The sequence below is a fragment of the Haliotis rufescens genome, unplaced genomic scaffold (assembly GCF_023055435.1).
Source record: "Haliotis rufescens isolate VD_foot unplaced genomic scaffold, xgHalRufe1.0.p SCAF_9, whole genome shotgun sequence".
Lineage (NCBI taxonomy): Eukaryota > Metazoa > Mollusca > Gastropoda > Lepetellida > Haliotidae > Haliotis > Haliotis rufescens.
The window spans coordinates 3,188,686-3,213,559 of record NW_025964383.1 but is presented as its reverse complement, the minus strand read 5'-3'; the positions used below and the strand labels follow the sequence as shown (position 1 = coordinate 3,213,559).

The 24,874-nt window shown below is 37.7% G+C and overlaps 1 protein-coding gene across 2 annotated transcripts in view; it reads left to right on the top strand.

The window, feature by feature from the left end:
- The window catches only part of LOC124123232 (protein FORGETTER 1-like), a 490,282-nt gene that overhangs the window by 218,442 nt on the left and 246,966 nt on the right, over positions 1-24,874 (top strand). For both annotated transcript variants that reach the window (XM_048391344.1, XM_048391343.1), the window contains 2 exons: positions 3,704-3,814; positions 20,212-20,305. In XM_048391344.1, coding sequence (XP_048247301.1) covers positions 3,704-3,814; positions 20,212-20,305 — 205 coding nt within the window. The remainder of the gene's footprint in view (positions 1-3,703; positions 3,815-20,211; positions 20,306-24,874) is intronic.

Here is a 24,874-nt window from a genome sequence, read left to right as displayed (position 1 = left end):
GAGTATATAGTCAGGTTTCCTAGTAAAATGAACGAAGAACTTAGTAAAAATGTTGAATATTACTTTGTTCAAAATAATGGTATGCGTATGAGTAAAAATAATAGAGAATATTTTCATTACAATTTAGTTTAGTCTCATCATCGTTTTTGTGCTAAAAAGTCCCTCTGTGGAATCATTGATTGGCTCCAGGTAGTGGTGAGCTAGAGCCAATTTAACTTAATCTCATCACGATCGTTGAATCGCATCATCGTTTACGCATAAAAAATTCCCTCTGTAGTAGTGGAATAGGTATATAAATCTGGCTCCAGTGGGGTTGCGGCAGAATCCCCATTACCTATACTACTTATTTTATATAATCCGCATGAAGGAACAATATCCCATACATCTGAAGCTGTACAAAGAAACTTATTCAATGTCACTTGTCTTTGTAACAATCTAATATTTTATATAATCCGCATGAAGGAACAATATCCCATACATCTGAAGCTGTACAAAGAAACTTGTTCGATGTCACGTGCCTATGTAACAATCTTATATTTTATAAAATCCGCATGAAGGAACAATATCCCATACATCTGAAGCTGTACAAAGAAACTTATTCAATGTCACTTGTCTTTGTAACAATCTAATATTTTATATAATCCGCATGAAGGAACAATATCCCATACATCTGAAGCTGTACAAAGAAACTTGTTCGATGTCACGTGCCTATGTAACAATCTTATATTTTATAAAATCCGCATGAAGGAACAATATCCCATACATCTGAAGCTGTACAAAGAAACTTGTTCAATGTCACGTGCCTCTGTAACAATCTAATATTTTATATAATCCGCATGAAGGAACAATATCCCATACATCTGAAGCTGTACAAAGAAACTTGTTCGATGTCACGTGCCTATGTAACAATCTTATATTTTATATAATCCGCATGAAGGAACAATATCCCATACATCTGAAGCTGTACAAAGAAACTTGTTCAATGTCACGTGCCTCTGTAACAATCTAATATTTTATATAATCCGCATGAATGAACAATATCCCATACATCTGAAGCTGTACAAAGAAACTTATTCAATGTCACGTGCCTTTGTAAGAATCTAATAGTTTATGTACCAGTATTACAAACATGGCAACTTCTTATAGCCCCTCCAATCATCCTTTGTCATACACATGGGTTTCTTATGTGACAAATTTTCCCCAATAATTCTCGGAACTTTTCCGCTGCATCAAAACCTGTAAATCACAGGTGCATTTGTTTTTGCGTCATACCTCACAACTATATATCCAAACCCACAAGAAGTATGTTCTTGGGTTTTGTTTGTACAACTACATTCAGTATTGTGTTCGGTATTTTCTATCCGTTTTATAAGTGCTTCAAAGTCAGCATAAATTATGAAAGGTGCTGGTATTTGATTACAATAATGTTCAAATTTTAATATATTTTTATCCTCTTTAGGCATATATCCATCCAGATAGTCTGCCCAACACCTCTGCAGTCTTCTTTATGTGCTTTTAAACGATCTTGTCTGCTGTACCCATGCAGACATCTTTCGCAGAATTATTTCTTTTCCTTATGGTTTGATTGATTGTATAATCACCTGTTTAAACTCTTTATCCACATGAAATGATATTTACCATCTTTTTCAACCAGAAATAAAGTTATTCTAGGAATATTTTCTGGGGCAGAGCTTACCTTGTTTACAACAGTTCACTTAGAATGCCCCCAAACATATATAGCTAAATTATTTTGCTTTTACACCTTATCATAATTTGCGAGAGTGGTGTAGGAGCATCTATACCTTCAAAGTTTAGTCCATCATTTTGGGAATAGCTTGAAGGCCCATCTGAACTCAACTGATCATGCAAGTTTGTTTCAGGTGTTTTCACATGGGTGTCAAGTCTCATTGGTCACCTTAGATGGCGCACATGATAACTATGTTCAAGATATCCACGGTTCTTTAAAAATGTCCATAGAGTTAGATAACAATGAGCAACCAAACAATGTATTATGGGCTAATTTTTGGAACACAATATGTTGTTTTTACAATGGCACTTCACGCCCAGATATGGGTGTATTCCATCTGCTTTAATTCCACTGTACAACAAAACAGTGATTAATCAGTCAATATATTCAGGTTAATCCTTCGCTGGGTGATTTTTGGTAACTCAAGTGATCATTCCTCTTTTTGCTGCACTGTCACATGCATATTGCATTTCACCCCCTTCAGAGCTGGATTTATGACCCAGTCTTAGATTGAAAAACTTTCCTAGACCAAAAGAAAGGCCAATCGGGGCTTTGTCAGGTAATCTGAGTTGTGCTACCACTTATTATACCTGTAATAAATTCATTAACTGAGCATCAAGTGAATGATGACAAATACACAGGTGTAGGGTTTTCCATATATTCTGTAAATCTTGAAATTAACACATCTCCAAATTAATAATTAAAAAAATGTAACTCAAAATCAAAGGGACTCCCCCCACCCCATCCCCAGTGGAATAATACATATCCTTACCTTAATCCAACGTATCCTTAATCCATTCAAACACAAATATCACCGCTTAATAGTGCTGAGTAGAGCACTTCCGTAAAAAACAATAAACAGTGTTTTCCTAAAAACAACACACAATTTATATGTTTACTATGTTGACTGCCATTATTAAGGAAGTTCAAAGGCAATAAAATAATTGAACCAACAACAGTTCACTGAATGATATTCGGAGAAGATGAAAAGACAAATTTAAGAATCTGATATAGCCTTTCGATGCTCATTTGTTAGTGTCGACCTTTGACGGTGTCATCTCTCTTAACTACTGGTGTGGTCAATGATGCCTAGTTTGACACGAATGGGTAGAACTCTTGACCCCAGCAGTGATAACTCACCGGATGCCCATTGTGTAATTCCTATTCTTTAAATGACATTGTTATATACTTTTTACAACTGCTGCTCAGTAAACATGTTTGTGTTTATAATCAAGTATTTCAGCTATCCAAAGTGTGCAGTGAGTCTGTCTTATTGTTGATGGTCATTTTTGAGACAAAGATGCGAAGTTTCATTAACACAAACAAAGACCTCTCGCATTTTTGCATTTAATTCAGAGTCACAATAATTTCAATATTTACAGTATATATGAAACATGGATGACAAGAGAGGAGTAATTGTGCATATACAATGGCAAAATAGGGATTCATTAAAAGCCATATATTTATTTTTAATATTATAGGTATCAAGCTATATGCAAGACAGAAAAAGGATCCAAATCAATCTCAGTAGAATCCATGCAACCAGAAATGCTTTCACAGCGGGGATATTTTTTTCATTAAACTAATATATTAAACTATATATCAAAACATGGGTATTTCCAAATAAGGACATAGGATGAGCTTCCACCGTTCAATTTGTCTGGTTGTTTAGGTTGAAGAAATTAATCAACATGTTTGCTTTGTAAAATCAAAATGTTTATAGATGAAGGGTAACCAATCAGTGTTCAGAAATGCAAATAGATATTGCCTTTATTAACACTGTCCTTACAAATGGTAGCCCAGTCTCTTGTCACCCTTAGTTGAGTTAGCGAGCAAATCGACTCACAGCAGCTAGTTGGCCCTAGCAGGTAGTGTTAGACAGCCGAGCAGTAGCCAGAGATTAGTTCCCCTTTAAGGCTTTATTGTTTTGAGTAATATTGTTAAAATTGTTTTCAGGAATGAACTACGCAAGGCTCTTGAAAGTGCATTACTTCGCACAGGCAATGTCAACAAGAGACTGTGGTCACAGTTCTGGTCTGCACATCAGCGCTTCTTCAAACAGCTTTGGTAAGTTGGTCAGATTAGGCTAAAGACTCATTCCTTGTGGGTACTCAAGGTGAGTACTTGAAAAAGAATTATGCTGAAAGTTTTAGTGCTGCGTAATAAACTAGTTTTAAGATCCCTTGGACATAGTTATTTCTGAATGTGTTCTTTGTTGATACTATTCAAAGAAGTATTCTGTGAAAACAAGGGTAGGATGGATGGCTGCTGCTATGGCACTAAATCTTCTGAAGACCACTACATCACAGCCGTAGGTCCTGTATTTTGGCTGTCTTCTCATCAGAAAAATCGTCAGAATTTCAACTGTAGTCTTCACTGTCAACTGTCCACAACCAGTTGTGCAAGTCAAAGTATCTTGCAACCCTTTCTTGTGTGAGAAGACCGCATTCATTCTTGGTGGTGTGGTTTTTTCTGAGTGAACAAAGCACATTATGTTGGGTTTCTGTAATGCTATTATTAGATCGTATCATGAAGGTTAGGGTTGTTTTATCCTGAGATGCAGCTGAAGAAGTTACATGTATAGTCTGGAAGTTAATTTAAGGTACCGACGTTTACTACAATATCTGAAAAAACTGTTGGACCTACTCCAGTCAAAGTTGGTATGAGATTATTAAACAGTCATACATAACTGGATATTACATTTAAAGACAATCAGTGCATGAATAAAAAATCTGTCTATTTAGTTATCACTATATTTCATCAACAACCAGACCCGTTTGTCACGGGTGGAACGAGCATTCATTGTAACAGCCATCTGCATAATGCTACCCTGCGTCACAGGGCCATATGACACAGTTGAACCAATCAACTCAACTCGAAAGGTTGCACGGGAATCACACACACACCAATACGGTGTTAGCATTAGATTTCATGATGTCTTAGCGCAAGCATCTTTCCGCTGATGCGAAAGGTTTCGTTGTTAAAATATTTGAATACTTTAAGGCTGAAAGTGAAAGACGTTCGCCCTTTGACATTTCAAAGTACATGAAAAGAACAATTCATGCGTCTGCTTCCCAAACAAACCGTAGTTAAGATTTTGAACTCTCATAAAAACACATGCTCCCCTGCACATATCCCTTAGGGGGCATCTTAAAACAGGATAGGAAATTAAAGTTAGATTCCTTTGATAAGAAAGTTGTCAGGGATGTGATTCGGCGGTTAACATGAGAAAATGAATTTTTTTCAACACGAAAACTAAAACAAATTCTCCTTACAGAGCATGACTTGGATATTTCCAAATGGACCATTTGTAAACTCCTTTCCAAATTTGGATATCAGTACAAAAAAACGAAAGGCTCGAAACTAGCAATGTGTGAACGACCAAATATCATTCGTTTGTGTATCAATTATTTGCGCACTAATAAAAAGAAACGAGAAGAAGGCTATGAGCATGTCTATTTGGACAAAACCTGTGTTAACGCCTGCCACACAGCGGCTTACCAACGGTTTCACCCAGATACCAGAGAGCCACAGCGCAAGATCCCCCCTGGTAAAGGGGAGCGCCTGATTGTCCTCCATGCAGGCTCCCACAGAGGTTTCCTCGCTGGGTGTGATCTAGTGTTCAGATCCAGATCTACAGATGGCAGAGACTACCATACCGAGATGAATAGTCAGGTTTTCACTGCGTATGTTGAGGAGCAGCTCCTCTTAGCACTGCCTGATAAATCCTTGGTGGTTATGGACAATGCTCCCTATCACAGTTGTCGAGATCTTATTAACCGTTGTCCAACCTCAAAGTCCACCAAAGGTGAGATATGTCAGTGGTTGGACAACAACCGCATTGCTCAGCCCACGAAAGCCAAAACAAACTGACTACTACCAACTGGTTCTTCAGAACAAACCCCCGCCCTCTTATTTGATTGACAACATGTTGAGAGAACAAGGTCAAGAAGTGCTTAGACTTCCTCCTTACCATTGTGACTTGAACCCCATCGAACTAATCTGGGGTGATTTGAAAAATATGGTCGCACGGCAAAATAAGACCTTCAAGCTTGCCAACGTCAAGCAGATTGTCTTGAAAGGGATGGGAGAAATTACAGATGTACGTCCGGCAAACTGTGTCCAACATGTTATCAAAGTTGAGGAAGAGTATTGGAAACAAGACTGTATCGAACCAGATACTGTCCAGCCTGTTGTTGTTCATTTAGGTGACAGCACAGACTCTGAATCTGACAATGAGGGTATTTCATAGGACCAAGAATAGTGCAATACATATACCCCTGTTTCACTACGACATGTAATAGCCCGAATTACCACGGATATGAATTCTTACATATTCGTACATATTCGTAATCATTTCTTAAGAATCTTAAATATATCTTATTTGATTCCCAAACATTCTTGTAGTTCGTGGGATTCATGAGAAAAAATTTGTTTATCAAAGAATTTCTTGGAATCGTCTACGAATTTCAGGTTCGTGCTTTGTAGTACATGTCATAATCGGATCTTGTCCACTTTGTGCAATTCTTGGCTCAGAATTTGATTCTCTTTCACCCGAAACAGCCCCGAAAGTCTTGAATCATCTACGAAAATATTAAAATATTTTCTTCGAAACCATAAAGCAATAATTTGTCTAAATGAATAATTACGTATGATATATTACACCTGAAAACATGATGCATGAAATATAATAATGTGGCAAGGAATGATACATTCAAGTCAATAACACTGACCTGAAAAAGAATGCAAAAATAATTGGATAAATATTATTAAATAACTGCTTGAGTCGCCCAACGCTAACACTGTATACGTGCGTGATTCCCGTGCAACCTTTCGAGTTGAGTTGATTGGTTCAACTGTGTCATATGGCCCTTTGACGCAGGGGTAGCATTATGCAGATGGCTGTTACAATGAATGCTCGTTCCACCCGTGACGAAAAGGTCTGGTTGTTGATGAAATATAGTGATAGCTAAATAGACAGATTTTTTATTCATGCACTGATTGTCTTTAAATGTAATATCCAGTTATGTATGACTGTTTAATAATCTCATACCAACTTTGACTGGAGTAGCTCCAATAGTTTTTCAGATATTGTAGTAAACATCGGTACCTTAAATTACCTTCCAGACTATAGCTGGGTTATTATCGAAATTGATCCTGTTTTTCATGACGTCATTTAACTAAAATAAAATAGCCAAATCTAAAAGTCAACCCACCTCACACATTGCTTAAAAACCTTGTGAATCCAGTGCACAGATTAATCAATCAGGAAATCAATGAAACACTTGAAAAATTTACAGTTTTTATATTTAAATATAGCAAAAGCCCTCAGTGGTGTAACAATTTTAATACTGTTATCTAATAAGAATTGTCCACGATGAAACTGTTTTTTCTATGTTGACAGTTAATTGAAGCTGTTATGCATAGGCGAGCCTTGTCCACTATGGCAATGTATTTGTGAAATTACATACTGTTATGAGAAAAGGCATGTTTCTGTTTGATGCACTATTTTAAATAGCAAAGTTCATGTTGTCCTTATTTTTTAAAAGTATTTTTCAGATTGTTATTATTCTTTAATAGGTCATGCTAAATACAGTTATGTTTAAAAATGACAATACTGAAAATTAAATTTTTTAAATCAGTATAAGTTACACAAAGGATATCAGTGTTATCCAATTGTTCAAATAACAAGAAATATATGCCACTGACATTTTCACTTCTTATTACACACAATCTCCTTAATTACAAAATCACATATCATATTTAGTGTCATTTTTGTGTGTTCTCAGTTCGGGATTTTGTTGTGTAATGTAAGGAGTGTTCATTGGTTGTGTCCGTTTTCCTGGTCACATGGTCCGCATGTCGGCTATATAAGCCTACACTTTCGACAGCATCTGGTAAAGTATGTAGTCGACCTACTCGTCTTGAATCAAGACCCTTTTCACTTGTTTGTGTTTTCTTTGGCATAATGAGTTTAGGTTAGTTTTAGCTGTGGGTGGGGGAGAAATAGTGTAAGGATTAAATAGGTTTGTTTGGGAACATTTCACTTTAGAGAGTTAAGTTAAAGGTGTGGTTAAAAGGGCGAGTTTAAGGAAAAATGATGAACAGTATTACAGAGGCAGGGACAGGGGGAAAAGTAGGAAGGATTTTTCCATAAATTAAGTGGATGAAGGTGTGCCCCCTGTTGTTGATGTTTTTAAAATAAAGTTTAAATCAAATTTAACTCTTTGTTTTATCTGTTATTAGAACACATAAACAAAAGAATACTGCCCAGGGAGAAGAGAACACAACACAAAGCACCGGAGTCAAACATCAGACCTTTGTCCCCAATTAATAGCTCTACTGTCACTGGGCCCCTTTTTACAGGCCTTAGAGGGCACCTATCACACATGCAATGAAAATTGGTTTTCTTAACATAAATGCAAATTAAAGTCTCAAAACATTTATAAAAGGTTCTGTTTGTGATTATGTTACACCAATGGTACTTGTAGTTACCCCATATTTCTCCGCATTGGACACAGACATAGCTGCAGGTAGTTCTACAAATAAAGTAATACATTTTCTAATAAACCTGGAATGATATATTGCCCTAAGACCCATTGCTAAATATCATAAGAATGGAATTAATTTTAATATAAATCAAATTGACGTCAAATTGTCATTGGTGAGACACTAATTTAAAATATGTTTTATGGTGTTTAATGTTGTTCTTTCAAAAATAATTAAAATCCATTTTCTTTGATACATGAAAAACATGTTTACATCACATTTACCTTTTACATATCATAAAATAATGTTTGACCTTTCATAATATAAGTGGCATAACAAATGAAGTCATTAGAATAACAGTAGTGTTGTGAGGTAATCATAAATTTTTTAAACTTATCCTGTCTCACACTTTTTATTTCTCTCTTCTTCTTCGATCCTATGTGGGAACGTGCTTGAATCATGAAAATAAATATAGCCACCACTAAATACATAGATTTGTTAATTTAGAAGGTCCATATTAAGAAATATTGCTAATGTCAGTGAGGACATGAACTGTATCAATGGTGTAACAAAATCAATCCAAGTTATTAACAAAATTGCTGAGTGTTCAATTGTTTTGTTTCCTTTCGGGACTTGATCCTATTTGGACTGAATCAAATGTGTACTAAACTATAATTGAACAATTCTATCAGTAACATAGTATTTTGAACTATTCATCATGTTATGGTCATTGGTGTAACAACATTTGTCAACAGTGTAATGTTAAACCACTGACTGATACACCACTGACATATTTTTAATATTGATGCGTTTTTAAAATAACAACTACTCCACCTGCAGAGAAGCATGTGCTCAAGAAGACAAATTAGCAATCTCTTTGCATCTGACAGACAAAATCTGTTGAATTAGTGCACATGTGATAGATAACAATGTTACAAGACTGAGCATTCGTCAAAGTGAGATGTCACGTATTTTTGAAGGCCTGTCAATGCAGAAGCGACATGTCGGAATATGGAGAATAAAGATCGTGTCATGAAGAAAGCCCAACTACGTAATGAAAGGAACTTAAAAGATGTTTTCATAGGTCATGACAAATCTAAACAGCAACGCATGTACGAGGCCTATCTCAGAACAATTGTAGAAACTGTTGGTAAGGATCGGAGAGTTAACGTCAGGGAAGACACAAGACAGGGATACAACAGTCAAGATAATCGTGGCAAAGATCGGGACAATTTGGATGGCACAAACAAAGAGAAGAGAGCTGTGAGTCGTGATAACGCTCATCCTACAAACCCACATAGGAGTGGGGGAAGCCAGCCCTTATATTGTACATGTGCACTTAATTCAGGATATGGGCACTGAGAGTCGGATTATAGGCAGAGGTCAAATGATAGGTCATCCAATGACCGAGAGCAAAGAAGACAACAAACCAAGCTGCAACTTCCAAAGAGCAGGGTTTTGGAACGTGAAATCGTGGGCAGTTGATATTCATTCACAGAATGCTTTAATACGTGAACACTGTGTGAAATATAGTAACTGATATTATTGGCCTGATAGAAACCAACTTAGTTGGTGACCAAAAAGTTCACATTGATGTTTATATATGGTATGGTCACAAACGTCATAGCCTACATATTAGAGCGCCCCGAGGCGTTGTTTAGTAACTTTAAGTTGTCTGTGATGGATAAGTCACATGATTATATTGTGGTTGCAACTGATAAATGTGTATGACAATTCAGACACCTATATAAGTGTGTCTTATTTACCGCCAGAGAATTCCACAAGAAATGAAAATGCACAAGAGTTTTATGATACAGTATTAAATAATTTACATGCTTATAGAGATATTGGTTTCATTGGTGGTGATTTCAACAGTAGATGTGGCGCTGAGACGAATTATATCGAAGGTGTAGACGATCTCCTTGACAGAGACATTAGGGTCTACGCAGTCAATTCGCATGGGAAACTTTTGATTGACTTTTTTATTAATAGTAATATGTGTATTTTAAAGGGTAGAAATTGCAAGAGCAATGATGTTACTTTTATTGCCACTGTCAGGAGTTTGGTAGTATGTTGAAGTAACAACATATATATGGTAATGATGTAAATATTATTCTGTATTTTATGAAGACTGATTTTGTAATTGCTTCGATTTTCCTGACCGAATATTGCGTTTGTGCTCTATGAGAGAAAGATGGACAAATATGTAATAGAGGTAAAATATAAGGGACATCACTCTTAAGTTGTTGATCACGGTCGGCAACTTTACACGAAACTTGATGTACCTGTTGTAGTTTGTTTGTGATCCTGGCAATGGTCTTAGGAAAGGTGATAAGTAGCCACTGCTTGCAGGTATAACCACAGTCACCGAGAAGGTCATATCCAATGGGGACAACATTGCGCACAAATACCTGGTTGAGCCCACAGTTTGCCAACATGTGTAAAACATGTGTGTCGATCCCGGCCACTGAGCAGCAACATCAATGACTATCGTTGCTGTCAAAAGCAATCTGGGTATTTATACTGTGATAATGATGTCGGTTTAAGTTTCCTTTTCCTTTTCTGTCGGGAGCTTGGATTTGTACGTGTTACCCCCACAACTCCAGGAAAGTTCGCAATATGATAAAAGTTGGTTTGGTGACACCTTATGTCACCGAATTGCAGGGGGAAGCTGACAAACTGTTTCACCATCGTGTCAGATGACCAACTGGTGATGCACTGATTTACAACTCTGGAAATAGTGGGCTGGGTGACGCCTTAATCATCTGCATTACACAACTGAAACTTTCCCGTTGCAAAGTACCTTAATGTGATCAGCTTCTTTTGTATCACGTTAGTTGCTGTTAAATTAGCTACGAACCTAATGCCATTTCCATCTAAATGGTATCACCGTATTAACTCCTCATCATATTGTATTCATCAAGACTTTGACAAAACGAACAACCCCCTTGCGGTACTGCAGCCATTTTGTTAACTGACTTCAGTCAAACACCTTGTAGTTAAGCCTAAGACTGGGTAGGGGTAAACTTAAGTTTTTCCAATTTCTAACTTAAATCTTAAGTCGTTTTAAGACTTAAGTTCTTTTATGAATATCATCCCAGGTCAGTGTTGGATGACGACATAGGTACAGCACTCTTGGAAAGATGGACAGGTTGCGCACACATTGAAGTTTGTGTGATGGTGGACTGTTGTGCTGAAGGTTTGTATCTGCAGAGGTTCGGTAATCTGCTGATGCTTTCGTGAACTCTTTTGTTGATGATAACTTTGTCTTCGTAAAGGTATGCATTGTCACGAAGGGAGAGGGCTTCGAGGGGATACAAAAGTCTTTATCTTTTGCTCCTGCTTGGAAGATTTTAGCCAGGGTCTGACGGTGAAGTTGGTGACTTGCTCTCCTTAGATCTTGAAGTGCCCTTCAGTAATAAGTCAGTTCTCCTACTGAGGGAAGAAGTCTTGAAAATAGAAGTTGGTAGCCCCTTGTCATGTTCCTCATAGGTGGAGGGATATTCCTCCCAATGGAATGACCTCTTTCTTTCTTTCTTTCATCATCTGATATCGAGGAGAAATGTTGTCAGAATGCGTGAATGTTGGAGGGTGCTGTGACCCCTTAAACTTGCATGAACACTGCAGGCTGCGTGCAGGTAGGGTGCTGTATGAAAGCCTGATCACCTTTGTACAGACAGCTTTGATGAGGAAGAGGATGAACACTTCTTCAGGAACTGCAAGTTCTGCTTGGCATCAGAAGAAGCCATAGGAGACTTCTTCTTCAGCTTTGTAGAGCCTTTCTTCTTCAGCTTTGTAGAGCCCTTCAAAAGGGAGTCGACACTTCTGCAACGTAGGGTAGAGATAGGGATGACTTGGTTGATCTGCGAAGGAGGAAGGTCTAAAGAACTCATCTCTGAAGTCAAAAAAGGCGTAGGTGCTCACACAACCCTCTTCTTCTTCATCAAAGTCATCCAAAAATATGAAAATCTTAAGCCAAAATATTAAAAAAACATATTTGTTATGATGTTAAGATGAATATGGTTTAGAAGAATGTACTCTGAGTGAGAAATTTAATGAGAAAAGGTTAATTTTGATTACACGGATTACAGGCATGAAACTGGCATGAAAATGAGAGTGCAACAAGTTACTGTCTTTGTCAAGTGGTTCTGATGCGCATGTGCGGCTCAAGGGGTGAGGTGGTTTTTCTGTTCTCTGGGAACACAGATAGGGAAAGTTTCCACTACCTTTCAGAAGATATAAGAATTTAGTATGAGTCGGATGAAGTGAAATGTGATGGATATTTCTACAATTCTTTCTCCTTAATAATACAGTGAAACACTGTGGTGTCAAACTTTGATGTGTCGAACTTACAGTTGTCTCGTAGTAAAAGCATGGTCCCTGTGTATTTCTTACTTATCATTTTCAGTTGTGACGAACCTTGGATAACACGAAGTAAACTTACTGCCAAAAGAAAAGTGAATACCATACATGTTAGTTAATATATGAAGACTTACTCATATTCCGGAGAAATTAGATAGCTTCGATGCACAAATAACATACTGGTTTGTTGTGTGAACCAATGCTCATGAATGCATCACATGTGACGTCATATATCCATGACTCGAGATGCACCATTTATCTCATGCAGTATTAGCAGGTAAAGCTTGGAAATCACATGCAGCATATCGTGATAAGAATAAGGTCACTCTGTGGTGACACCCGACTGATTGCTATTTTTGCCATCAATTGGTACACATTGAAGACATCTCTTCTTAACCATGTTAACCTACATACTTATCTATATAATGTTCTATGGTCCGTGTTTCTTTTGGTGGTGGGTATAATTATGTAGATCCCTTCAACTTCGAATCAACGGTGTATGAAGGAATATGAATTTGAATTTGAATTTAACATTTAACTAAATGTAATGAGTTTGTGATAGGAAAGCACAATGTCCTACACATGCTACGGGTGTGAGATTTTATTGCCAATAAAAAGCTAATGACATCCTGTAATGTACAAGACACTTACAAAATAAAAATAGTGCACCTACTTCATACACATACTGGCTAGCAAACAGTTATCACCGGAGGACCAATTATTCCCATCCCATTTTATAGTGAGCACGTGATCTCATCTCATTTTACATATCTGATGAACAAAACTGACTCTTGTCAGGAAATATTAAAAAACACACCATATTATCACCTTGCTCATATACAACTTTGAAAAAGACACACAGATGGTGTCATGTGACTAATTCATGTGTAAACAGAAGTCTGACAACATGATGATGCGCATTTAGTTCTGTTGTTTCCTTTTTGTCTGACATTTCTTCTCCAAAATACAATTCTAAAACATAATTTAGCTATTTTTCCCAAAAATGCATGACTTGAATACATTGTGAAATCCACAGTACATAGTTATGGACAAGCATGTCCACATCAAATTTAGGGACTATTGGTATCGATAAAATGCAAATCGATAAAACCGTTATTCATTTTAATGAATAAAGTAATTGAGTGCAAAACCATAATGAAAAATGAAATTTGTATAACTGAAGCTGTGTGTGATCATGGGGATAACTGGTACTGTTAGTTATTTCCACTGTTATAATTTACTCTTGCCTCATTACAACACAAATTTGATGTACAATGATAAGTGCATTTGCTCATAGTTTTACATAAATCACATTTTTTGGTAGAATCAACTTTATACACAGAAATGCACATCCAAACTTTTGTTGTATCAACTTAATCCTTGTCTAGACTGACAGTGACAGTCTACAGCAATCTATGAATTTACCTTAGTGTCTATTTGACACATCTTTAATCACCTTTCAATGATCAGCCAATTGATCAATGATGACTGAAACATGTTACTGCCACAGGTTTCATTTGCAACTTCCGAAATCTCACCCGTCATGTTTATCGTGTCGGCAATTTGTTGTCTTGTACTTGATGTAATTGTGACCGACGTACTGAGATAGTTCTTAACAGACCTTTCTCATCTAATGGTGAAATTATTTGAATACATGTGTTGTGTCAGATGTTTTTGAAGAACAAGTTGTGCATACATACGCTCATGTCACCTCTCTTATTGAGGTACTATTTTATTCTGTGAAATAGCAGGTTGTTGTATGGCTGTCAGTGTAAACATGAAGTCACACATTCTAAATACAATTGTGTATAGATGTAGACCTACATTGTTCATTGGAGCAGTAACCCTTCATTGCGTGAGGGCCCAACTGTATGAACATTGTTGTCAGCTCCGACAATGTTTGGCCCTCACTAAGTTTCGTGGTCATGTGACCGGCCGCTCGTCCAATTTGAAAAGTGGTGTAAACTTCACTTAAAAACATTGTAAAGAGCATTGTAGCAAATATCAGTGAATGCTAACATACAGACCATATACTAGTTTGCATTGCATTCAAATCCTATAGTTGCGATATTAGAAAAATCTCACATTCAAACACAGAAATATAAAAGAAAGGTGGGAAGGTTTTAAAATGTTCACTAAGTGCAAATATTATTCAAATATTATTTAATTATTATTTAATTATTATTTAATTATTAACTAATCATTAAAGGGGAAGTGTACACGCAAAAATCACTTTCTTTCTTTTTCTAAACAAAACGCAATTTTAGAATTAATTAGTATCTGTGTTTGAAAATATACACTCTTTTTTTTTCACAGTGAACGTAGGAAGCTCACAATAGTGTGAAAATGATATGCCGTTATGAGGCCTTCGTTTTTCGAGCTAAACAGGCCTGAGTTATCCCCCTTAGATTATGACGTAATTGGTGCCAATTCAACTGGGTCCCTGTCTATTCTCAACGCAAAAGATATCAAGTACCAGTTTGCGGTAAAACAACATGGCCTACGACACACTTCGGCGCAGTGGTGACTCAGCATAACACTATGCTGGCTGGCATCTGAGACGCTAGAATCACACACCTGGACCTACACCACGTGAAGCGGCTCTAACAAAGCATGATGACGTCATAATGTTTATCAATTGGCACCAATGACGTCATATTGCAAGGGGCATAAGCCATGGTGTTTTTGTTGTGGAAATAGAACACTTGGTAAATGTGAAAAATATAAATCGTTTTAATGCGAAAAATATGTTAATTAATTGTGATATTTTTATAATATTTTTGTCTATGACACTTCTATGTTAACACTTTTAATGTGGAAAAAGTACAAGAAAAATAGGTTCATTTCCGTGTGAACTTGCCCTTTAACTTTGCAATATGGCTATGCTACATGATCATCATACCAGAAATAAACAGTTCAGAAATACTGAAATAACATTAAACATAACTTAGGATACATTGCTATATTGTTATACAAAAACATACATGGAAAGTAGCTAGCAGTTTTATACTTTACTCACCTTAACAATTGTATTGTTTGTCCAAAGGTCTGTCACTTGTAAATTGTGTGTTGACTTCAAAGGTGGTGTTGTGTCCAGTGCAACATGGATTGGTGTGCACAGCTTGGAACAAGACAATGAAATCAAGGCTTGGGTTACAACAGTAGACCAAACAATGACATTAACATAGATTAACCCTCTGGATGTCGAGTTGTTTTTTCTGACGCACATTTTCCAAAGATCGGAAAAGTGAATGTTGTGCGCGAATTGCGCTCACGCAGCACTGGATCTACCTCTGGCTATAAAATTACGCAGAGGTGGAGAATATTAAATTTCCTATTTGATGGTGTAAATTCAACTGCAAATATTAAACAGGTTTTAAAGAAAGACACTTCTAAGTGTTGTCCGAGAATTTATTCTGCTTTGAAAAACAGTAAATTTCTCTGCTTTTTATCGTACACTGATAAAAGTACTGTGTGACGATTCTTTTTATTTAGAAGCTTTACGGAAACTGTGAGCAAACAAAATACTGCCTAATATCTGAACGACATAACTACATATCAAATGGAGTTATATGCGTATGTATAACAACATACATTCAATGCCAAAAATAGCATGACGTCAAAAGGCGACAGAGAGGTTACACACATACAAAGAAAAGGGAGCATAACTCTGCTATGCTTAGCACTAGTTTATTGTAACTCAGATCACTTGATGAGAATTAGTGTGGGTAAGGACAATATATTTTCGTGTGAACCAATTATTCCAACACAAATATCGATATATTGAAACTGTATACGTTTAGTTATAAAATAAGAAATGATGAAATCGTACTTCATAAAAAGGAGGTAATAGAGAAATGGATGGCCCCATCTAACCTATAACTTAGTTCTTAGTTTCCAACATTCTCCTGAATGTTTACCGTATTCGACGTAATAAGCGCCCACGGAGATATTTGCTAATATATTGGCTAGTGAACAATCCTAATTAGCACCCCTTCTGATTGATCAATGTACACAAGACTTATTTATTCGCGTATTATACGCACTCATGTGTTATATGCACCCTTAATTATGGGCAGTTAAATTCTGGAAAGATATATCTGTCGTATATAAACATTTCAGGCTGTCAGCATAAACCACAAAATTTATCTTTCAACTCTGTTTTTTCCACCAAAATAATATTCCAATAAGAGCCCCCTATTTCTAATTTTGAGAGCGCCCTGGGCGCTTATTACGTCGAATACGGTAAGTGTAATTTGACTATTGTTGCATCGTTATTAATGGAGCACTAGCCTTATCATCAAATAAAATGAAATACCAAAAAAATAACACCATTCCTTTTGACGTCATGGCTGGTTTTATGTCTTTGATAACGTCGGAGAAAGACGACACTGCTATTTTGATTAATATATATCTCCCCTAGTTTTAGTTAATGGTATGGAAGATCTCGATGTGTGAAACAGATTTGACGCTTTTTCGACACAGCATAAAATGACTGCTTTCACCAAGTAAATAATGTCTTGAATATGTAAACAATTAGATAGTTTATCGTGTATCTTAATTGGACAAGACACGCACCTGTTTGGCATCAATTTACGTAATGAAATACCCAAAAGAATATTTCAAAACAACCAAAATTATATTCAATAATCGACATATATTTGTTCATTATTATGTTATTATTTCTTACACAATAAAAGATACGAAGAAAGTTCTATTGGTATAGAATTATCAGGATCATCGTATACGTTTGAACCAACGGGGTGCCTGGCATGGGTTTTATTTTTATACAATTCCTGGAGAAATAAAGTAAACAGTTTACTATCCTGTGATCTCAATATTGAAAAAAGAATGAACCCATTGATTATATAATGCAAACCGAGAGGAATAATTCGTAAATTGTTCGTGACTAATGCGCACCTGGCGAATCGTTAGATATCACAGTTCTGTGTATCATACGACTTAAAAAACAATTCCAAGACCAAGACAATTCTTTCAGAAATGTGTGCATATATTTTAATGAAAAATATTATCCATTTTGTTAAAGTAATATATTCATTCTCAGTTGTAAAATAAAATGAAACGGCTATTCATGTACATTGGTTATATGAACTTATAATATTGACTATTACACATTCCAAGAAATATGTACATGCTGCAGTACACTATACAGTACACTGCAGTATCTTGTAACACTTGTAAGGAAAGAAATATTGTATTCGACACTATAAACCTATCAATTTTTATGTAAACATTGTTCAAACAAACAGGAGATTATCAAAGGTTTGTTCATACATGTTGTGGCCTATATTTACGTATGAGATATCATTTTGAACATTGACAAATGTCCAAAGTGAAATTAATTGTGTGAAAAAATGTATAAAAGATGTGAAAAATCTACATTATAACTGAAACTGTAAACAGCATGGTACAATGATCGTGTGCACTCTCATTCAAGGACCTTCACCTAAAGATTTTTTTACCAAATATGTACAACAATGTTGATATATGACATCACTACCGGTGACCGACTTTTACAAAATGGCGTGTTCACTGTCAACAGTACGCAGGATTTTACAAGGGGACTTTCGTTGATTCAGGGATCATATACATGTATACATAAATGTGAGATGTAAGTAATCAGAAACATTCTGACAATCTATGTACTGTTATTTGTTGTTATATTTTTCATTGAAACCAACGGAAATAGTCAGAAATTCTGATAAATACTGTTGTCGTTGTGCATGATTTTGCGTCAGTCATGGCGTCACACAGGACGGTAACTTTGACAATTTCTATTTTAAATATCAAATCATTGCAATGTATCTATTTTTAATTCCCTAATTCTTCCTACGATTCTCTTCCCATGCATATTCTGAAAATGTTGAGCCAATATCTTGAACGAATAGACGAATGGATACTTCAAAATAGGAGAAAATGCTTCACTGTGTAAAATCTGAATTTTGCTTTGTTTACTTTTCGAACAAGTGCAGTTTTTTGAGCACAGCATTCGTTTTCACGCCTAACTTATTTTGCTTGATTTCATCTAGCCACTTTGTATTGGTGACAAAGACCATTGGTCATTTGATTCTAAAATGTATGAGGAATTCAAAGATGTATGTATCGCAGCTAAGTTTGAAATATACGTGATGTTACATGTGTCTCATAACCGGTGTACCTGAAACGTGATTTTGTAAACACTATCCAATATGGCGGAAAGTTCAATTCGGCTTTCGTGTTTGCATATTTTCCAAAACGTTTTAAACGATTCTGGGGTTATCGGAGACGTTTTGGAATGATCATTGGTGATTTGATAAAAGTCAGATACCTGTGATCACTAATCTGCTATTTTTGACATTCATTTCTCCGAGTAAATATCCGAAATTTAGATTTTAAAACATGCTGTAAATAATGCCGTGAGTGGTGATTTAGTAATGTGTGGATGATATCACAGAACAGGGAATTTCCCACCTTATTCAAAACTGTGAAGTGTATCTGTGTGGTTGATGTAATTTGAATTTTATTTGACTTCAAAGTGAGGGTTGTAGAGGAGGGACATATATGTCCCTGTGGCATCCAGGGGGTTAACCCAACCACCCTTTACTTTAAAAGTGAACTATTCCATAACTCCCAATTCATACTTAGCCACTTGATATCATAGCTAGTAGATAGATAAAATATATTTACAAGTTTCTTGTCATATATATCTGAAATGTCAAAGGATAAAGTCACTACATAAAATTAATTGGCCCCCTGAAGAGCGTTTGCTCAAATTTGTGTTCTGTCAACACGTTTCTTCAACCACATGCATAGGACAGATTTGATACCTTATGTATGTCCTATAAACAACTGGGAATTTTTTTTTACATAGACGATACAATTCAAGGTCAAAGGTCACTTTGTGAATTAGACATTAAAAAGTTTAGGTACAACTTGAGTATTTACAGGAATTGGATCAAATTTCATCTCTAGAGTGGGGTTTCAATCACTGCTTTTGGTTGCAGCTAGGTCACTTCAGGTCACATCATGAAACATGTTTACACTTGAAAAACCTTTCAGATCTAACCTGATATTTAAGAAAATGCAGGTTTACCACACAGTCTGAGTTGTCACTTTCATTTTAATCATATCTTGAACAGGTTGAAGAATCTGGTTATTGTCAGTCCTGTATTTGCTCAAATTGTTTGGTATTTAAAATGTTCAAGAGAAAATGACTTTGGCTACAATGAGCACAAATAAAAAAAGATGTCCAGTTTTAATTCTTGTTTCGGGGGCACGGGGTGGCCCAGTCGTCTAAGGCGCCGCGATTCGCTGTGCAGAGTTGCGTCCCTAAGGCACGCCAGAAACCTATGATTGTGGGTTCGAATCCCGGTTCGCCCCGATTATGTTTCTAGGTTTGTCAGCACCATACCCATGCTCGTGGGTTTCACCAAAGCGGTAAACGTCTGAGACCTGCATCATTTCGGGCTTTCCTCCCACATTAAGCTGACACGCCGCGATATGACTGGAATACTGTTAAAAGCAGCGTTAAACCAGACTCACTAATTCTTGTTTCTCCTGAAATCTTACTTCATAATATAGCATTGCAGTAAATATTTTTATCCTCATTGCAGTATGGGTATGAAGGTTCCATGTATTGTGAAGGAGGCAAAAGAAGCACTGGAGTCTGGTTGCTGTGTGGTGATCGGTTTGCAGACCACAGGAGAGGTAAGAACAGTTGCATGGATGAATGTCCGTCCAACAAGTGGATGGTTTCCAAGGAAGCTACCAGCACTGTCATGTTTACTGTCATGGATGACTGTGGTGTTATGTACAGATATCTCATGAGAAGTTAAAGAAAACTTAACTCTGAAAATACTGAACTACTTAACCTTTAGCCTGCTGAATTCATTTGCATAAGGCGGTGTTAAGAGGGTGGACAATTTCTAACAGATGTTTTCAATCATACAAAGGTTAAGACCAAAGTGAACACAAAAATTGTAAATTTTCTTGAACTTTCATGGATTACATTGTTGGAGGTGCTTTGAATTTCGCGTTATGAACCTTTTTGAATTGTTAAATTTGTGCAAATTGATTTCAATAATCTTATCTCCGATATCCTAATTTTTTGACTGAGTATAATTTTGGGTTTTCTTAATCGGCAAGTAACAGCGTAATGGCAAATTATGAACCATTTCAGTAAATTTATTACCTTACAGTTAAACACAATTTTTTTTCATTTTCTAGGTCATCATGTCGGTTGCAGAAATACGAACATTCGGGTTAATCTAACGTGTCATGTTATAAAATTTGGATAAAGCAATTAATGACTTACAAATATTCACCAGTCCTAATTTCAAGTGTTTTGGTTGAATGCTTACAATATAAGTAAATACAAATCCCATTTCACGATGCTAGCAGACATACGAAAATCAAACATGGTGCAGTTTGCGTGACCTCAGCATAACTTATTGCTTTTTCAATATAAACAAAGTTTACATTGCCTTCATATATATGCCTTGGCAAAAGTTGCTGATCTTCTCAATTGAAGAATGTTCCATTTGTCATTTTCCATTTGATATGATGAGAGAAAAACAAAGATAAAGATCATGAAATCTGATGACAATATTTCAGAAAGTGCAAAGGTCACCGGGTGTGATGTCACAGACAGGGGTAGTCTGCTGATAATCTTTTGTTACAAAACAATTACAGTAAATTTTGAAATATTTCACCTATGACATACAGAATAAACACAAATCACTACATAGTATCAGTAAGTTTCTCGGTATCTATTATTTGAACTTTTGTTGATAAGGATCACTATATGATGTTTCGGTGAATATAATGGGATATGATTCATTTTCTGCGATGTACACGCTGATGATTTTGTTTTCACTATAATAATTGTGTCCCACGCAATACGTCTATAGATATCTTTCACCTGAACATCAGTTATGTGAATAAGTAACTATTTGTCATTATTTCATTTTAGTATTCCATGAACAGTGAATAAGTATATAAGATCCTTAACATACACATACAAAACTCATGAGGACATCAATCTTGTCACTTAAGTGGTTTGTATCCAATCAAAACAATTCTTAAATAAAATTGTAATATGAATATGATACATTAATGTCTTGTAACAGTACATGAGATTTTTGTTTGTTAATCACAAGAATCAGTGTGGCACTTAAGATGTTGAGTTAGTCATATAAGTATCAGAGAAAGTTAGTGTTTGAAATAGGAATAGAGCACTTACATGTACGTTGACAATTCTTGCAGTTCTGTTCTGTTGGAGAAAAGTACCAAAAAAATCTCAGCATTACCGGCACTCGAGGATTAGGACCTATGCTCCTGAGCAGCTACACACTGCAACCAGCGCTCTCAGCCTCCAGCATTCTATGTCCAACCCCATTCTGGAGCCACCCTTGGTGCCATCGACCCAGAAATCAGTTTTCCCGTTATCGTACCACCTGTCGCCAGCACTCCTGAGCAGCTACACGGCATTGACGGTGCCTCCAGGATTCGGACCTTTCACTCCTGAGCAGCTACATGACACCGCTGTCACTCTAAGCCACCAGGAGTTTATGACCACCCTTTTCGTCAACGTCCAGCAAGCGAACCACCTCGTGCCTAAACAACTCATCAAGGCAGATGATACAGTCCATGTTCCAGCAGACATCAGCCCAGGCGTGAATCAACGAAACACTATTGGTCCAAGTCTACTCCTATTCCACCAGACCTGATGGTGAAGAATCTGGTCAAAGCATCGGACGAAGAGTTTGCGATATTATTGCTTTTGCCGGTGTTCAAGGTTCCTTGGAAGGGGGATGTCCATGCTTTGGAGATGGCAGACATAGCATACACCCAGGATGACCTTGCATTTAGCCGTAACATGATTTTCTTTTGGTCATGTGCTCTCATTCTACGGGCTTATGAGACTGCCGGATTGCATCCCCAAGAGCCAGCAACCCTCTTTTCCTCAAGTCCTTAGCAGCGCCTGGTCTCATGGTGAGGGTTCTGTGAAAGTTCCCACTGATTCTCCCTGTCTATCAACGATAGTACCCTCGAAGAATTTCCTTCCTGTGGCTGCACCAAGGTTGAAGATCACAACTTCACGATGATTTGACCTTTGACAGAATCATCATATGCTTCTGGGTACCAACCTCGGGATCATCGTTCACAACACAGACCAGACATCACGCTTATCATGGTGATCAACTTGCCCCTACACCGGCAAAGTCTCACATTTTACACAGAACTTGGAAACACCACTTCTCTGTCAGCCATAAAGTTGACAGAGGATTGTCTGTGTGTGGAGCTTTGACTCTATGGGGGATTCCAGTTTACTGAGCAGGGTGATTTACATGTCACATGTCAAGAGCTCCCTGACTTATAACATCTTCGTCCGGAATTAGGTCAACTCACCTAATGAGAGCTGTGCAGTGTATTTGTACAGATTGGTTTGCATGCTTATGTACTCGCCTGTCGCTGTACATCAATGGGGCCAAGTAGACATCCTATGCCAACATGTGCAGTAACGAGACACCACGCCTCATCGTCCTTTGATATAAGAACGGGAGCGCTTGTATGATGCCTAGGGGATGGAACTGATCACCTTACTTCGTACAGTACGGCTTCAGACCAAGGAATTTCATACATTCAGCCTGATTTACAAGATATGTTGTTGAATTTATAATTCTTCCCACCGCTCTGTCGACCTCCGATGACTACATAGGGGATAGAAATGGTCACCTTACTTTGTACAGTGCGATCTTATCAGTGCCTTATCCACTGGATGCAGCACGTATCTTCATGGCACTGAACGAGCAGACACTCTCCTGAAGTGGGCAGGCTGAGGTTGACTACACTTGCATCCCATCCAACAGCTCCTGGGGCCGTACATGGCCTATCTGTTGCTGTACCCCCCACCTCAAGAGTCATTTCAGCTAGTGGATGATAGAGTCAAATGTCTTAGGAAGCGTCTCCTTAACAGAGTTATCCCCGACGTCCCACCTGTTCGTCGACGCCTCTACAGGTTGAGGTGCATATCTAGAGGACCAGTCGACATCAGGCCTGTGGTCCAGTACACAGCTCACTTGACACATCAACAACTTGAGCTGAAGGTGTTCAGGCAACATCTCACTGGCAGGACCCCCTCCAGTACACTCAACCTGCCATCTCCACGGACAACCTCACGGTGGTCTGGTGCCTCCACCATCAGGGGACCACTCACTCCTTCAACAAACATTCTGATTCTTACATCCGATTATTCAGCTGGGTCAACGTGTTCTGGTCCAATACTTTCACGGATATCGTAACATTCTGGCAAACGACGCAGACCAGACAAGGTAGCTCCCTCAGAGTCGAAACTCCATCCGGACGCCTTCGTTATAGTCTGTTGAAAAGGCTACCCCAACATTGACTTGTTTGCCACCAGCCAAACTGTTCAGGTGTCGTATCTCCGTTCTTCATATCTCGCCAGATCCACAAGCCTCGGCAGTGAATGCACAGTCTCCTGAGAAGGACTAAAAGCTTATGCTTTTCCACCTCCAGTACTCCTTCCCAGGGCCCTTCCTAAGATCACATCGACCCAGAGCCTCGCTCTGACTTTAAAAGCGCCTTGATGGCCTGCGAGGGGATCTCAAGGAGATGTCTACCATCGACCACCTTGAACTCCCAGATTTGCCCAACTTGTTGCCCCGCCCTCACAGCAAACGTCCCTACCCATCTTCATGCCTGGTCCATCTACAATGAGCCCTTAACACCATGGTCACTCAGCAAGGGCGGCGATGAATGCAATCCCCATGGCGCAGAGTCGTTCTGCCGGGGGCCTTTATGATGCTCCTTCAAGAATCTCTTCAAGGAGAAACACCAGGACCCCACCTCTGTGTCAACCCAATCCTTTGTTGAATTTCTACTGGTTTTGCACCACAAGCATTGCCTGATGGGCAACACTATCACAACCTACCTTGTGGCCGTCAGCTCTGTCTTGGCCATTCCAGAAGATTGAAAGATGACCAAGACTGCTAACTCCATTCGTCTAGTAGACCAGAAGGCAAAGTTCAGACATCCAGCATGGGATCTAAATGTGGTACATACCCTGCTGAGAGGCACACCCTTTAAACCAATCCACTCAGCATCTTACTGCAACCTCACCAAGATGACAGTCTTCCCCTTGGCTCTGGCAACAGCAGCACGTGCGATCGTACTACATCACCCATGTTAGATTTGAGCGCAGAGCGCATGGTGCCGTTCATTTGGGCTTAGCTTGGACTTTATAGTTAAGATTCA